Source organism: Bufo bufo, chromosome 1, assembly GCF_905171765.1.
Source record: "Bufo bufo chromosome 1, aBufBuf1.1, whole genome shotgun sequence".
In the NCBI taxonomy this organism is placed as follows: Eukaryota; Metazoa; Chordata; class Amphibia; order Anura; family Bufonidae; genus Bufo; species Bufo bufo.
In genome coordinates, this window is record NC_053389.1 from 106,091,489 (window position 1) to 106,110,114 (window position 18,626).

The 18,626-nt window shown below is 43.6% G+C and overlaps 1 protein-coding gene across 1 annotated transcript in view; it reads left to right on the forward strand.

Moving 5' to 3' along the window:
• The window catches only part of CFAP74 (cilia and flagella associated protein 74), a 219,403-nt gene that overhangs the window by 116,157 nt on the left and 84,620 nt on the right, over positions 1 to 18,626 (forward strand). Inside the window, exon 23 of the mRNA XM_040427569.1 lies at positions 17,343 to 17,430. Coding sequence (XP_040283503.1) covers positions 17,343 to 17,430 — 88 coding nt within the window. The remainder of the gene's footprint in view (positions 1 to 17,342; positions 17,431 to 18,626) is intronic.

The window sequence follows — 18,626 nt, forward strand, 5'->3', positions numbered from 1 at the left end:
TTTCTGATATTTGCGGACTCTATACTGACAGGGAATGTCCCACAGGATTGGCGCATGGTAAATGTGGTGCCAATATTCAAAAAGGGTCTAAAAACAGAGCCTGGAAACTGTAGGCCGGTAAGTTTAACATCTGTTGTGGGGAAACTGTTTGAAGGTTTTCTGAGAGATACTATCTTAGAGCATCTATATCTTAGAAATAAGCAAATAACGCCATATCAGCATGGCTTTGTGAGGAATCGGTCATGCCAAACTAATTTAATCAGTTTCTATGAGGAGGTAAGTTCTAAACTTGACAGCGGCGAATCAATGGATGTCTTGTATCTGGACTTCTCCAAAGTATTTGACACTGTACCACATAAAAGGTTAGTATATAAAATGAGAATGCTCGGACTGGGAGAAAACGTCTGTATGTGGGTAAGTAACTGGCTGAGTGATAGAAAACAGAGGGTAGTTATTAATGGTACACACTCAGATTGGGTCACTGTCACTAGTGGGGTACCTCAGGGGTCAGTATTAGGGCCTATTCTCTTCCATATATTTATTAATGATCTTGTAGAAGGCTTGCATAGTAAAGTATAAATTTTCACAGATGACACTAAACTGTGTAAAGTAATTAACACTGAAGAGGACAGTATACTACTACAGAGGGATCTGGATAGATTGGAGGCTTGGGCAGATAAGCGGCAGATGAGGTTTAACACTGACAAATGTAAAGTTATGCACATGGGAAGGAATAATGCAAGTCACCCGTACATACTAAATGGTAAAACACTCGGTAACACTGACATGGAAAAGGATCTAGGAATTTTAATAAACAGCAAACTAAGCTGTAGAAACCAGTGTCAGGCAGCTGCTGCCAAGGCCAATGAGATAATGGGTTGCATCAAAAGGGTCATAGATGCCCGTGATAAGAACATAGTCCTACCACTTTACAAATCGCTAGTCAGACTACACATGGAGTACTGTGTACAGTTCTGGGCTCCTGTAAACAAGGCAGACATAGCAGAGCTGGAGAGGGTCCAGAGGAGGGCAACTAAAGTAATAACTGGAATGGGGCAACTACAATACCCTGAAAGATTATCAAAATTAGGGTTATTCACTATTTGAAAAAAGACGACTGAGGGGGGATCTAATTAATATGTATAAATATATCAGGGGTCAGTACAGAGATCTCTCCCATCATCTATTTATCCCCAGGACTGTGACTGTGACGAGGGGACATCCTCTGCGTCTGGAGGAAAGAAGGTTTGTACACAAACATAGAAGAGGATTCTTTACGGTAAGAGCAGTGAGACTATGGAACTCTCTGCCTGAGGAGGTGGTGATGGGGAGTACAATAAAGGAATTCAAGAGGGGCCTGGATGTATTTCTGGAGTGTAATAATATTACAGGATATAGCTACTAGAGAGGGGTCGTTGATCCAGGGAGTTATTCTGATTGCCTGATTGGAGTCGGGAAGGAATTTTTTATTCCCCTAAAGTGGGGAAAATTGGCTTCTACCTCACAGTTTTTTTTTGCCTTCCTTTGGATCAACTTGCAGGATAACAGGCTGAACTGGATGGACAAATGTATTTTTTCGGCCTTATATACTATGTTACTATGTTATTTTCAGTTTTCCATGTCAATATCTGTTAACAAAAACCTTAAAATCCTGCAGTTTTCCCACTGGCCACTAAGCCTAATAATAGGCACCACTTCTTGGTCTGTACAGATCACTTTACTGCAGTTACCTGCTTATCTATACACATAGGTGATATCATTACAGGCAGGATTAGAATGGCAGATAAGACAGGATCCTCCATTCACAATAGACGGTTGTCAAACCTTATCTATTCTTTCCTTGTACAATGACTTCTGCACAGGTCACAGAGCATGCCTAGAAAACTCTCCCATAGAAGTCACTGAGGTCCCCTCCTGACCATTGTGTCTATGGACCATGGGGCTGCCATAAAGCAATTTTTTTTAATGCTTTCTAAATGTGGTTGATACCAGCTCCGGCAAGATGGCCGCCCCCATAATCATGTTCAGGAGATAGAATAAATACATCTGCAATCAGAAAATAAGAACAGATTAGAAAAAAAGATGTGTATTACTATTTGGTTTTTAACTGGCAGCTAAAAATTTTGGTGACACATTTCCTTTAAGAAAATACCTTTAGATTACGAATAACGTTTGAAGAATTTGCTTTTTACAAGTGATGGGCTTCATGCCAACGGCAAAGCCATGTGCGCAGCCCCTATACAGTGGGAGGTAGCGTGCCCATAACAGAGACCAATGGGGATGCCGTTAGGTACCACTTTTTCCCCTAGCCTCTAGAGAACACCTACTTAATATGAGTTGGAATTTTCCCTAATTTTCTTTTCTCATAGACCCTGGAAAGTCTTGACTTGCACCGATGTTTGTAATGCATGCTTGCTGAACTGAATATATATATAGTATACGCGCCAGAATTTTGTTTCGTTTATGACACGCCAGTTTCTTTTAAGACAACTTTTGTGCCAAATTTTGTCTCATCTTATTTTGTTTTTTGTTTTGTCGCGGTCTTAGTTTTGGTGCATTTTTTGAACAAAGATACATTTAACAATCCACATCATAAATTTGGAGCAAAGTAAAAATGGCACAGGCACAATATTCTGTCGCAAAATAACTCTTTATATATCCTCCCCTGTCTGTATAAAACTTGAGGTAGAGTTACAGTATGGTGTATGGACACCGTATTACTGACCCATACAGCACAGATGTGTAATATGGCCATTAACATAGGCTCTTATTCATCAGGAAGATCCACATATACTGAGCTTTCAATCACTTCCCCATCTTTCTCATATGCTATGGCACAACTTTTAAAAGTCTGTAAAATGAAGTCAGATTTTCCATCTATACTTCTATGATCTATTTACCTGCAGTATTCTTATTGTGCAGTTTGTAATGGCAATTTTTAAAAGAAAGCAGATTGTTAGATAAGGAGACCAGGGACCGGCATTCATTTTGAAGAATCTTGACGCGCCGGTGAAAAGCAGGCTCGATAGATTACTTTGTCTCCTTGACTGTGCAGATCTCTCCATATATATGCTCAACTCTTTATTTAAAGACTCATTGAGCTGGCTCACCTATTGGGAATATTTATTGTGGTCTTGAGTGTAGTCGAGCAGGGACTCCAGTGATTAATTCAGGACACTCTGTGACAGATGTACCCTTTTTTTGTTAACTTTTACTAGTTACCGTGCTTTAAAAATGCTGGATAATCAGAAAATATAAAGTTTATATCTTAGTACACGATAATATCATGACCATATAAAGCTTCTTCCCACTGAATCAGCAGGCTAGATTTAAAGGGAACCTGGCACCAGTTTTATGGTGTCCTAACTAAGGGCAACATAAATAAGTAACTGATTCTCTTAGCAAAATGCTGGGTCACTTTCTTTAATTGACCCAGTCAATCTGCCAACATCTTCTATTGAAAGCTCCAGCTCATAATGATGAGTCATGAATATTCATGAGCTCCTGACTCTTCCCGCCTACCTGCTGCTGATTGACAGTTTTTTTCCATATGAATCAGCAGCAAGTGGGCAGGGGAGTGGCTATAGCGCTGAATTAAAAAAACGCTGGACTCACTGACATCACGCTGGACTCAAATCAGCTCATTAGCATGCGGCATGTGGCATCTTTGTGGGTATATTATGAGGTAACAATCTGTCACACCAGTAAGTGAATACATCTAAGGTACTTTTTAGTAGTTAATGATTGTATATAATTAGTTAGATTATAATCAAATATCCACATGACAGGTTCCCTTTAAGCAGGTTTTCACTAATTTAGTCAGCAGCCTGTCTTTTTTAGCGCATCCCCAATGACCAGCTTGTTGATGAGTAGAACAATAAAAAATTACAACGCACTGAATTATATATATATATATATATATATATATATGTATTTTAAAGGGGTTGTCCGACATAAGCTCCCCTCACACATTCAGCCTGTATCAGTGGAAATGCATCCCTGGTTCACCTTTCAACAAGACAATGACCCTAAGCACACAGCCAAGACAACACAGCAGTGGTGTAGGGACAACTTTATGAATGTCCTTGAGTAGCCCAGCCAGAGCCCTAACTTGAACCTGTAGAGATCTTAAAATGGCTGTCAACGACGGTTTGCATCCAACCTGACAGAGCTTGAGAGGATCTGTAGAGAAAAATGGCAGAGATTTGTCAAATCCAGATGTACAAACCTTATGGCAGCATACCCAAGATAACTGGAGGCTGTAATCGCTGCCCCTTCAACGCTACTTTCACATAAGCGTTTTTCTTTTCCGGCATAGAGATCCGTCACAGGGGCTCTATACCGGAAAAGAACTGATCAGGCATATTCCCATGCATTCTGAATGGAGAGTAATCTGTTCAGGATGCATCAGGATGTCTTCAGTTCAGTCATTTTGACTGATCAGGCAAAAGAGAAAACCGTAGCATGCTACGGTTTTATCTCCGGTGAAAAAAACTGAAGACTTGCCTGAATGCCGGATCCGGCATTTTTTTCCATAGGAATGTATTAGTGCCGGATCCGGCATTCAAAATACCGGAATGCAGGATCCGTCCTTCTGGTCTGCGCATGTGCAGACCTCTAAAAATTAGAAAAAAAGAAATACCTGATCCGTTTTGCCTGATGACACCGGAAAAACGGATCCGGTATTGCAATGCATTTTTCTGCCTGATCAGGCATCAGTCTGAAAAATGCCTGATCAGTCAGAAAAAATGACATACGTTTGCATACAGTTTGCCTGATCAGGCAGGCAGTTCAGGCAACGGAACTGCCTGCCGGAATCAAACAACGCAAGTGTGAAAGTACCCTAAGTTCTGAGTATAGGATACCTATGTCAATGCATTATGCATTATATCAAGATTCAAATTTTTCCTTTTCAATAAATTAGCAATGGTTTCAAACATTCTGTTTTCACTTTGTCATTATGGGGAAAAATTGAATTTTTTTTCTGTAATTATTCCTGGGGAGACATTCAGAGTAGAGATGACTGATTCGATTCTAACTGCTAAGAATCCGTCCCAAATTTTCCCCAAAATTTGGATTCTAATAAAATATACTCTATCTGGTGGGTACCTGAGAGGTCTCGGGGGGCCTCTGGGCATTTACTATTTCTATTATTCATTATTCATTATCATTTGAAGTACACTCTGTTCGCATCTACTCTCCCTCCAACCTTCAAGTAGCCGTCATTTACCACCCCCCAGGCCCAGCCACCATCTTTCTTGACCACTTTAACACCTGGCTACTACACTTTCTTTCTGCCGACATCCCCACTATCATCATGGGTGACGTCAACATCCCTATTGACACCTGCCATTCGGCCGCCTCTAAACTCCTATCACTCTCTTCCTCCTTCGGCCTATCACAGTGGTCTTCAGCTCCCACCCACAGAGATGGTCACACTTTGGATCTTATCTTTACCCGCCTCTGCTCTCTATCTAACCTTTCTAATTCGCCTCTCCCCCTATCCGACCACAACCTACTCACCTTCTCTTCATTGGTCTCTTCTGCTGCTCCCCCGGTCCACACACTAGCACACTCCCGCAGGAACCTTAAACATCTCGACTTGCGCTTGCTTTCTGACTCTCTTCTCCCACTCTCTACCATCTGTTCCCTCCAAGACCCAGATGCTGCTACCACCCTATATAACACCACAATAAGTACAGCTCTGGACACTGTTGCCCCCCCTCACACACAACAAAACCCGAAAAATTAACAGACAACCCTGGCACACCAACCTGACCAAAAAACTGAGACAAGCTTCCAGGGCTGCTGAGCGGCGATGGAAAAAATCCCATTCTAAAGATCATTTCACCGCATACAAGCAATCCCTCCTCATATTCAAATCCTCACTTGCTGATGCAAAACAGGCCTACTTCTCATCTCTCATATCTTCCCTGGCCCACAGCCCTAAACAACTTTTTAGCACTTTTAACTCCCTTCTCCGTCCCCCAGCGCCCTCACCCTCTCCTCTCTTCTCAGCTGAGGACTTTGCCAAATATTTCAAACAAAAGATAGTCAACATCAGAGAAAGCTGCACTACACAGTCCCCACAGACCCTCTACACAACTGCTCGGTCCTCTTCTCCCAAAACCCGCTTCTCCACCATTACAGAAGATAAACTCTCCACTCTACTCTCCAGATCACATCTCACCACCTGTGCACTTGACCCAATCCCATCCCACCTCATCCCTAACCTCGTCACAGTGTTTATCCCAGCCCTAACTCATCTCTTCAACCTATCACTAACCTCTGGTGTCTTCCCCTCTGCTTTTAAACATGCTACCATTACACCCATCCTCAAAAAGCCTTCACTTGACCCATCTTCTTTGTCCTGTTATCGCCCCATATCACTTCTTCCGTATGCCTCAAAGCTACTTGAACAACATGTCCATTCTGAACTGTCCTCTCACCTCTCCTCCTGCTCCCTCTTTGACCGCCTACAATCTGGCTTCCGACCCCACCACTCGACTGAGACTGCCCTCACCAAAGTCACCAATGACCTACTGACAGCCAAAACCAAGAAAGAATACTCTGTCCTCCTTCTCCTTGACCTGTCCTCTGCCTTCGACACTGTTGACCACTCCCTTCTGTTGCAAACTCTCTCATCTCTTGGCATCACTGACCTGGCCCTCTCCTGGATCACACCATACCTCACAGACCGGACGTTTAGTGTCTCCAACTCCCGCACCACCTCCTCGTCTCATTCCCTCTCGGTTGGTGTCCCGCAAGGCTCTGTCCTAGGACCCCTGCTCTTCTCTATCTACACTTTTGGCCTGGGACAGCTCATAGAGTCCCATGGCTTTCAGTATCACTCCTACGCTGACGACACACAAATCTACCTCTCTGGTCCAGACATCACCACCTTACTATCAAGAATCCCGCAATGCCTATCTTCTATATCATCCTTCTTTGCCTTTCGCTTTCTAAAACTTAACATGGATAAAACAGAATTCATCATCTTTCCCCCATCTTGCTCAAACCCCCTAACAGACCTATCTATCACGTTCAATGGCTACACACTCTCCCCGGTCAGCCAAGTCCGCTGCCTTGGAGTGACCTTGGATTCTGCCCTCTCCTTCAGACCGCACATCCAAGCCCTTTCCACCACCTGCCGCCTCCAACTCAAAAACATCTCCCGCATCCGTGCTTTCCTTAACTTTGAATCTGCGAAAATGCTTGTACATGCCCTAATCATCTCCCGCCTAGACTACTGCAACACTCTCTTCTGTGGCCTTCCATCTAGCACTCTCGCACCCCTCCAATCTATCCTCAACTCTGCTGCCCGACTAATCCACCTCTCACCCTATTACTCCTCTGCCTCTCCCCTCTGCCAATCCCTTCACTGGCTCCCCATTGCCCAGCGAATTCACTTCAAAGTACTAACAAATACATACAAGGCCGTCCATAACCTGTCCCCTCCCTACATCTCTGAGCTACTTTCCCGATACACCCCCACACGCACTCTCCGATCCTCACAAGACGTCCTTCTCTCCTCTCCTCTTATCGCCTCTTCCCACAATCGACTCCAAGATTTCTCAGGTGCATCCCCCATACTCTGGAACTCGCTACCCCAACATATCAGACTCTCACCTACAGTGGAATCCTTCAAAAGAAACCTAAAAAAAACCCACCTCTTCAGACAAGCCTACAACCAGTGACCCTGCTGCCTCTATACCGCCATGACCAACATCACCCGCACCTACTGTGTCCTTCTCCCATACTATGTAGATTGTAAGCCCTCATGGGCAGGGCCCTCTCTCCTTCTGTACCAGTTTGTAACTCGTCTTGTTTATGATTAGTGCAATTGTCTGTATTATATATGCATACCTCTTCTCATATTCTATGGAATGAATGGCGCTTTAATAATAAATAATAATAATAATTATTGAGACTGCCTATACGTGATGTATGTTGTAGAGTAGGCAACACTTCTCTTGATTTCTTTGATAATATATGCAAATTAGCATTTCTAATATCTGGTGTCATGAGAAAGGTTCCATTTTCTTTTTTTTTTCTAGGAAAGGTAGTCAAATTACTTTTCCAGCAGAAGTAAGATATGCTAATCTGCATATATTTTTCCCATAAACCAAAAGCAGTGTTGCATGGCCTACAATAATCCTCACACATACTAGACGCTTTCCATAATAAGAAAGAGTACCTGCACATTTATTTCCATCCAACTCAGAGAAGAATATGAGTCTCTTCTTTTTCTTTCTGTTTATATATGATATATGTATATATAATATACAGTATTCTCTTAGCCTTTTCAGAAAAAATATGAGTCCTGGGAAACCAGACAGTGTTATATACAAATTTTAGTCCAATTGAAGCATGTTTGATTCGGGTCCGAATTTAATTTTAACTCAAACCAAAACTAATTTTATACAACTATAGGTTTGATTTGAGAAGGTATACTTTGTGTCTCCACAGTATAATAATGCTGTCTGTTGTACACCAGTGTCCCAGTGTTTGGTTTCCAGATCACTTTGCCTGAAGTTTGCCAACTGCAAGACTGCAGTGAGCAACTGCTGGACTTCATACCTGGTATCGCTGCTCGTCTGTACACTTTGACCATTGCCTCACCCACTGCTTCACCTCCGTCTCAAGTCCTGCCTACAGGGGGTTCCAGTTTATGCCTGTCTCTTCCCCCACGTTATAATCGTAATCCTCTGCTGTGTTGTGGTTTCATTAATCGGTGTATAATCCATTTTGAGCTTTAGCTACATCTGTTTACTTCTGAACGGGCCACGGTGGCCTTCATGATTTCACTCCTGTCTGGCGGGTCCCTCATCTGGGCTGATCCATTGTGGGAGAGAGACGATGCTATGATCACTAACTTGCAATAATTCCTACCCACCTTCCACAGAGTCTTTGGAGAACCCAGCCGTACCTCTTCTGCTGCCTCCACCCTTCTCCAATTTAGCCAGAGCAACCCTACAGTAGGCCACTACAACATACAATTTCACACTTTGTTCTCTAAGTTGGCCTGGAAGAATGAGGCTCTTATGACAGTGTTCTGGGAGGGCCTGTCAGCTTCTTTTAAGGGTGAACTGGTGGGTTCAATCTCTCATGCTATCGGTATTGATCTATGATTATAGTAGCATGCCAAGGAAGCTATTTGTGAGGGAAGACCTTCTCAACTGGTGCCTTCTTTCCAGAGATCTTTGATTAATTCCCCTTATTCTTCTTCACCTACTCCTAAACAGATGCAAGTGGATAGACTCAAGTTGTCCAAAGACCTGTGTCTGTATCGCGGTGCTATGTTGACACTTGTTCTTACAAGGCGGGACTCCCGAGCCTAGAGACCATAGGAGAGGGACCTTTTCAGTATCTCTGTCCTATGGTGGTATGTTATGCACACGGTTTACTATTCCAGCATTCCAGTATGTCATTGAGCCCTTGAAACTTCAAGTGGATACACTTCATTTGCAGGTTTCCCTGTATGTTTTGCTTGTGTCTACCTTCACTCCTGCTGGGACTGTCTTGGCTCCATTTACACAGAACTGTGCCTGAATTCCTGCCACCCTGTCTGGAATTCACCTGTACCCCAACATCTACAGTCTAAGTGTGTCCAAAACAACAAGAGTGGTGTTATCTGAAAATCCGTTGATGCACAAGTACCAGTTGCTGACTCTTCTGCCTGTAATTATTTTCTGATCGGATGTGAGACTGTCTTCCCTACTTCAGACCTCTGCACCTACAGTATGAAGATAATTGATGAACCAGTTATCTGCAACTAGTATTCCAGGTGCTCAGCTCCTTCTTCCTCTCTAGTCAGCTCTGAGGGTTATGGTCCAGTGCAGTGAAGAGATCCTGGGTGCCTTTGGAGAATATTCATGCCCCAGCCCTCTAGAAGAAGTCTCTGCAAACTTCCAGTTCATACAAGAGTGTGTGTGTGTGTTTGCAGTACTGCAAAGGTTAATCCTCATTTGCTCTGTGTGCAGGCTGTGGCTGTGTGGTGCTGATTGCTGTGCTATATAGTCTCTGCTGTGTGTCCATCCCTTGTGTGATCAACAGGTTCTGTTATCTTCTGCTAGACCTTGCATAAGAACTAAAATACATTTGTCTACCTGTGAACCAACCTCTGCCTGTTCACCATTCTGACCCTGTGCTGCCTGCCCAGAACTCTGGCCTGAATTCTGCCTGCCCTGACATCTGCTGGTTTCCTACTTATGAGTATTACCTGCCCCCTTGGTGCTTCTCCCTGGTGTCTCTGATCCCCATGGGTCAGCAGCCATGCACACCAGTGTCTTGGCACTGTTGGTCCACAACTACAGCGTTAACAATGAGATAATCCCTTTAAAAAACGAAGAGGTTGTAAAGGGCCAGCACATGCATCATAAACTTCACCAGCCTGTGGATATTTTAGACACCTTCCCAGTGGGAAGATGCCTGAACAATAAGGTTCTTTAGCTTGCTAAGTTCCCTGCTAAAGTTTGCTGTTCTGTTGACTGCCTGTGTACCAACCTCTGCCGGATTCATGACTCTGACATTTCATTGACCCTGTGCTGCCTGCCTTGACCTTGGAGCTGTTTCTTGTATTCGCACAAACTCTGCCTGCCCTGACCTTGCCTCTGCTACTGACTATGTCTTTGCCTGACTCCTCGGTGCCCTACTTTGGTGTATATGACCCCCATGGGTCAGCTGTCAATCACACTGGGACTACTCCAAGAGATGGCAGCCTTGTGGCTCGCCTGCAGCAAAGTCCAGATCCCTGTATAGAGGTTAAACAGTGAATATCAGGAGACTGCCAGAATAATGCCCTCAGGTTTAGCCCAAAGTCAAACTGGTTGGTTCAGTGTTTCCACACCTGCTGTCATTACAGATCGGTGAGGTTTAAGTGCTTGGTGATCACTCAGCCCCCCCACTCATTAAAACCTTTGATATGTTGCTATGACATATTAGGGATTTTTTTGAAAGTTATGTGACAATTTCAAGAGGTTTTGTGATCATGTAGTTAACTAGAACCACAAATACAATAGGCAATATTGTGCAATATTTTGTGACATTATTGCCAAAACCATTGAAATGCTATGTCATTTTAGCTTTTGTTTTGAGTGATGAGATTGTTTTACATGCGGATTTTGTTGCGGATTTGCAGCAGATTTCACCCAATGCATTACAAAGGAAGAAATCTGCACTGAAAATCCATGGAAAGAATTGACATGCTGCAGATGTAAAATCTGGACCACATCAGTTTACTCTTGGATATTTTTCTGCAGCAGGTGGATGTGGTTTGCAAACATCTCATCCACTTTGCTGCTACTATAATACACTGTGGATTGTCCCCCCACAAATCCAGATGCAAAATCCACAGCATTTCCACTATGTGCTGACATACCCATCAGGACTGAACTGGGAACTTGGCCCTGGAAAAAAACGTTAAAGTGGCCCTATGTTGTAGGTGGGTCTATAAATAATAGAAGGCAGGGCAACACGAGTAGGTGGGTTCTACAATACCGTAGTGCAGAATATCATCCCTGCAGAATCAAATACCACAGTGCAGCACAATATTTTGCCCTGGGAGCTGTCCTTCTGCGGTGGTCATCAAAAGCTGCCATTTTCTGTCCTCCTCCAGTTGTCTATGATTAAGATAGCAGAGGGATTAGGAGGTGAGATGTGGGCTGCAGCAGCTGAATTTAGGAGGACATGTCTGTTAGCTGGCTGAATACATGAGCACCTGATTCTCACAGTTAATTACCGCTGAGTGCTCATTATGTACCCGGCCAGCGGCAGAGAGTGGCCCTGTGAAGCTTGGGTGGCCCTGTGAAGATTGGCCCACTGTAAAATTTCCCTGTAGTGTCTTTGGCCAGTCCACCCCTGATAGCCATAAGACAGTTGTATTCTGCAGTTGTACTTCTCTCTATTACTACACTGTAATAAATTCTTATGTACGTTTATAAGTAGCTATCGTCAGGATATTGGGGGCTCAGTAACGCTGATTAAACTGAACATGATAATAGATAGTCTCATGTCTCAGATGATGTCAGGGTAGGCTCTGTTATTGCCCCTGAGTCTTGCTGAGGTCCTATTATTAGAGAGGCTCGGGGTCATAATTACTGAATGTCAGTGTCAAGGTGACATATGGACGGAGAGATAACTGTACAGCCCCCAAGAAAGAGAACAGCTTGTAGATGTTCTTCTGGCGTATGTGAGTTTAATTAACTTTGGATGCAGGTTGGTTTTGTACATCAGTACTAGCAGGTGTCACAATAATTGAAGCCAAAAACATTATTCTTTAGAAACCATTGATGCAAGTAAAACATTGTGCAGAACTAAACCTGTACGTTTAAAACCCCAAAAATCAGGGCTATTTATTATTTGCACTTGCTACCAGGATGATCCGCAATGCAGTACGGAATAAGCCAGCAGCAGGCACAGTAAACAAATTAACATCACTTTACACATGATAACACAGTAACAACAAAGCCAGTGACCCTTCCGCTAGAAGTGAATAATAGAGGACAAGGGAAACCAAGAAGAACCTTCATGGAAATAAGCATTTATAGGAGTTTATCAAGCTCATAACATACTAATCTGCGGAGGTCTTGCTAATAGAACCCCCTCCCAAGACTGGGATAGTTATGGTTTGGACTGTCCATGCGTGGTCACAGTCGGCTGAAATAAATGGTTAAATAAAAGACTAAGTGAACCATTCTTAGGAACAAAGGTTTCCAGTATGACTTGGACATTGATGACACTGACCATGAAAACAGTAAATGATTAACCCAGACAGGGCTGCTGGTTGTAACCACTCCAGCTGGTTCAACTTTAGGTTCCAGTGATTTTATTAGGTGCAAACACAACCATAACTTGATGTAGGGACCAGTTCCATCTCGGAACACCTCGGTTACTTTTGTACTTAATAAAGTCATTTAAATGCAGTCGGACCCATTGGGTCATATTACCCAATAGCACCGCCCAGGTTGAACCCTTAGGCTTCTTTCACACGGGCGTCCCGGATTTGCTCCTGATGCATGCAATTGCAGTCAGTTTTGACTGCAATCGCGTTCCGTTGTTCAGTTTTTTTTTTCTGCGCGAGTACAATGCGTTTTGCACGCACGTGAGAAAAAACTGACTGTGGTACCCAGACCCGAACCCGGACTTCTTCACTGAAGTTTGGGTCTGAGTTAGGTGTTCTATTCATTTTATTATTTTCCCTTATAATATGGTTATAAAGGAAAATAATAGCATTCTTAATGCAGAATGCTTACTAAAATGTGCCTTGAGGGGTTAAAAAATGAAAAAAAAATAAAAATAAATTAACTCACCTCATCCACTTGTTCATTCAGCCGGCATCGTCTTCTTTCTTCTTCTTTCAGGACCTGCAAAAGGACCTTTGATGGCGTAATTGCGCTCACCATGTTATAAGGGAAAATAATACAGTAAATAGATTTTTATCAATTTACTAACATCATCTCCTTAGCAACCATGCTGTAAAATCGCATTGCATCCGCACTTGTTTGCGGATGCTATGCGATTTTCATGCATCCCCATTCATTTCTATGGGGCCTGCGTTGCGTGAAAAACGCAGAATATAGAACATGCTGCGATTTTCACTCAGCGCACAAGTGATGCATGAAAACCACCGCTCATGTGAACAGCCCCATTGAAATGAATGGGTCGGGATTCAGTGCGGGTGCAATGCGTTCACCTCACGCATTGCACCCGCATGGAAAACTCGCTCGTGGGAAAGGGGCCTTAGGCCTCTTTCACATGAGCGTGACGGATTGGCTCCGGATGCATTCATGGTGCGTTCAGGGAAACTCGAACCATTTTGCAAGCAAGTTCAGTCAGTTTTGTCCGCGATTGCGTTCAGTTGTTCAGTTTTTTCCGTGCGGGTGCAATGCATTTTGATGCGTTTTTCACGCGTGTGATAAAAAAACGGAAAGTTTACTAACAACATCTCCTAGCAACCATCAGTGAAAAATGCATCGCATCCACACTTGCTTGCGGATGCAATGCGTTTTTCACTGAAGCCCCATTCGATTCTATGGGGCCAGGGCTGCGTGAAAAACGCAGAATATAGAACATGCTGCGTTTTTCAAGCAACACAGAACTGATGCGTGACAAAAAACGCTCATGTACACAGACCCATTGAAATGAATGGGTCAGGATTCAGTGGAGGTGCTATGCGTTCACGTCACGCATTGCACCCACGTGGAAAACCTTGCTCGTGTGAAAGGGACCTTACTGTTTCCATATAGCATCAATCTCAAGGGTGCACTAGAAACCCATGATCCTTAGAAGAATCACTTGTTGGTGTTCATCACCATTCATTTCGTTCAGTTCATCCTTCACTTGTTTCCCACTCCTTGATTGCATACTGATGGAGCCCAGAGAAGATAGGCTGCTATAGCTGGCACATTATATGCCTACTGTGTACAGGCCCATTGGGAGTAGTAAGAAGAAATCTATTTCCTAAGGATCTGTTCCACCAGGAGGCTGCCCTATGAGCACTTTAATTGATGATTTTTTTATTTTACTGGTAAAAATAAAACCTATTACTCCAAGCCTAAAAGAGATGTCAGGTCAGTTCACTCCCATATTCTGCCAATGTCCTATATCCAGTAGTCCAGGAATCTGAAATGATCTCCAGTATAGTGCTATGTGTACAAAGCCTCTATGGCGGGGCAGAATTACCAAAACTGGTGTAAAGGAAAACTGTCTCAGTTGCCCATAGCAACCAATCAGATTCCACCTTTCATTTTTCAGAGCTCCTTTGGAGAATGAAATGGTGAATCTGATTGGTTGTTCTGGGCAACTAAGCTAGCTTTTCTTTACACCCATTTTGATAAATGTCTCCCAATAGGTCATAAAAATGTATCTGTGCTGCTCCTTCTGATATAGACGGTGAAAGAGATAAAAGACCCATGACTTTCTCCAGTAATCCATCCTAGGACTTCCTCCTTTGATTCCCCAGTTTTGATAAATCTCCCTTCAGCTATGTACTATGGTGCCATATGCACTCGCTGGGCTGCTGTATGGTGCCTTCATACACGACCTTATTCTCCTGACCCACATACAGTGATTGGCAGCTTTTTTCAGGTACAATCCATTTTGTGGGCACGGTAAGCAGTCCATTATCTCAGGCTGTCCTGCTGTGTGTTTGCAGAAGATATATCATTTCACATTACTGAAAGGGGTCCTTCTGTCCCTGGTAGCCTTGGCGTGCGGGCATACCTAATCCCACTGTGTCCGTACCTGTGGAGTGGTCGTTTTCATGATGCAGCTTTACGCTTTAGGCTATTGTTTGGGCGGTATTTCTTAGGCAACTGTCTGGCAATATTATGTGGGCACGTTTTTGTAATGTTATTATTTGGGAACAATATGGTAAGCAAAGCAATAGTGTCATGAATTTAGAGGAGCACTAAACACAAAGAATGCAGACAAAACAAAATCCTTATACTTCCTCCCTTGATTGCTTCCTTTCTTTGGTCCTATTTTATATAAAGAAATCTCCTCTATATATCCCAGGACATGACCGATGTCTCCCCTCCTCCTCCGCACAGTCCTGTGATAAAATGTAAGAGAAGTGGATGGAGCAGGAGCCTCCCTGTTGCGTGCTGACTGCAGTGGGGCAAAAGGCCATTAGATCTCCCATCTTGGCTAACCCCACAACCTCTGTTGGTCTAGCTCAGAGATCAGCAACTTTTGGAACTCCAGCTGCTGTGAAACTACATCTCCCAGCATGCACATTTACTCAGCTATTCTTGTAACTCCCCTAGATGAGAAAGGAGGATTCTGGGAGTTGTAGTTTCACAGCAGCTGGAGTGCTGGAGGTTGCTGATCCCTAGTCTATCTAAAGGTGGAGCAGATCAACAGGAGACAACCTTTTTCTGCAGGATTTCTACTGTTTGTGTCAAGATCATGCAGAAAGTGCTGCAGACTGACAAACGCAGAGGACATCGATTTTTTGTGTGTTTTATTTTAGCATTCAATTTTACATTAGGTGTTCCTTTAAAGGGATTCTGTCACCAGGTTTCACCCCCTCCAGATAAAAATATGGTTATGTTCAGGGAGCTTTCCCGATTCCTAATGTGGTCTTATAAATGTAATCTGTAGGCTCATTTTGCTAAAAAAAACACTATTACTAACCTGTCATTCAACAAAATAAGGTGCCCAAGGGGATGTAAATGGATCCAAGCTGCTGCCCGCACCCGCCGCCGTTCGTGCCCAGCTCCGCCTTTCCCGACCTCATCGCCGCCTCATAATCCTGTGTGACGCCTCCGGCTCTCCCTCCCTCCCCCCTCCTTCTGCGCACAGGGCTCTGCCAGTGTGCAGGTCATCGAGAGGTTGAGCGAAGTGCCGGCGCATGCGCACTTCGCTCAATGAAGCCGAACGGAGAAGTCTGCACGGGCGCATCAGGCAGAGCCCTGTGCGCACGCGCAAGATGTTAGAGCAGAAGGAGGGGGGAGGGAGAGCCGGAGGCGTCACACAGGATTATGAGGCGGCGCTGAGGTCGGGAAAGGCGGAGCTGGGCACGAACGGCGGTGGGTGCGGGCGGCAGCTTGGATCCATTTACATCCCCTTGGGCACCTTATTTTGTTGAATGACAGGTTAGTAATAGCGTTTTTTTTAGCAAAATGAGCCTACAGATTACATTTATAAGACCACATTAGGAATCGGGAAAGCTCCCTGAACATAACCATATTTTTATCTGGAGGGGGAGAAACCTGGTGACAGAATCCCTTTAAGGCTAGCCCTGGATACGGCAGAGATGCTTTGTTATTTTTGGATCATTTGTAGTAAATTCTGCAATGCTGTCCAAAAATGATACATCCCTCTTCATTGATGATCACAATCTTGTTTTCCGTCATTTACTTGTTAAATGTTTCCCATTTCATTTGTTTACAATGTTAAAGGAAGAAACGTTAGACAATAATGGTGTCACGTCTTATGTCATATGTGTTGAGTGATACGGTTGTGCATAAAAGATCATGTTCTTCAGTATGAAAATGTCTTGTACATGTCTGCACTGACAGCAAGATGTACAGTGAAGTCTATGCCGAGTAGTAAAAATGACAGTACATTAAAGGGGCTTTCCAGGAATTTGATATTGATGGCCTATCCTCAGGATCATCAATATCAGATCGGTGGGGGTCCCGCTCCAGGGACACTCGCCGATCAGCATTTTGAAGAGGCGGCTGAGCTCCAGCGCTGCCATCTTTTCACAGCTTACCAAGCACAGTACCATACATTGTCTAGTGCCCGATGTTCAGTGACGGCCAATTCCCGGATAACCCATTTAATCTCATCTTCCACTGTGGCAGTGATGTTAAGTGACTCTTCTTGTTTTCTAGGCACTCGCTCTCGCAGGATGCCCATGCCTATTTTGATAAAGAAACTGGAGTATTGGAGGCTCCGTTAACAATATCGGTAGTTGATCAGGTCAGTTTAATGATGGCACATAGGCTCTGTTCATATTGTGCCTTTGCCCTGTATAAGATCTATAAGTCTGTTAGGTTTCTATTAAGTAGACCAGGGATCCGCAACTCCCAGAATCCTACTTTCACTTCTGTGGGAGTTACAAGTTAATTGTGCATGCTGGGAGTTGTAGTTTCACAGCAGCTGGAGGGTCAAAGGTTGCTGATCCCTGAAGTAGACTATAAAAGTGAAGATGAAAGTGTGTCCTTCTGGCATCCAGTTTTCTCCCGTACTCCACAGACACATAGGCTCAGTGTGGGTGTAGGGAGCCCTACTGGAGACAGATGGGAATGCATTTCCCAGTACATCACCATATATTATACCAACAACGAGCAATGATATCAGCATCTTTCTGAATAGAAAGAAGTGACTCTTACTGCTCTTATAGCTGACAATTTTTGACCCAATACTTATAAAGCACTGTATTGGATATAACTAAACCCCAATAATTGGTAAAGCTCAATATAAGGGCTCATGCACACGACAGTATGGCTTTTTCAGTGTTTTGCGGTCCATTTTTTACGGATCCGTTGTTCCGTTTTTTGTTTCCGTTGTGTTTCAGTTTCCTTTCCGTTTTTCCGTTCCGTTTTTCCGTATGCCATATACAGTATACAGTAATTACATAGAAAAAACTGGGCTGGTCATAAAATTTTCAATAGATGGTTCAGCAAAAACGGAACGGATACGGAAGACATACGGATGCATTTCCGTATGTGTTCCGTTTTTTTGCGGACCCATTGACTTGAATGGAGCCAAGCACCGTGATTTGCGGACAAGAATAGGACATGTTCTATCTTTTCACGGTACGGAAATACGGAAATACTGAAACGGAATGCTCACGGAGACACTTCAGTATTTTTTGCTGAACCATTGAAATGAATGGTTCAGTATATGTACCGCATACTGAACTCAAAAAACGTCCAGTATACTGAACGCAAAATACTGTCGTGTGCATGAGCCCTAACACTCAGAGGTTTTACAAAGTATTAGGCCTCATGCACACATTTTTAGCACCAACTAAAGTCTATGGGGCTATTCACATGGCCATTCTTTTAACAGCCAGTGAATAGCGTCCGTCCAAAAATAGGATATTTTGTCCGTTTCCACGGCCAGACGGACCCCATTGAAATCAATGGGACCTGGCTAACGGGCGTCTCTTC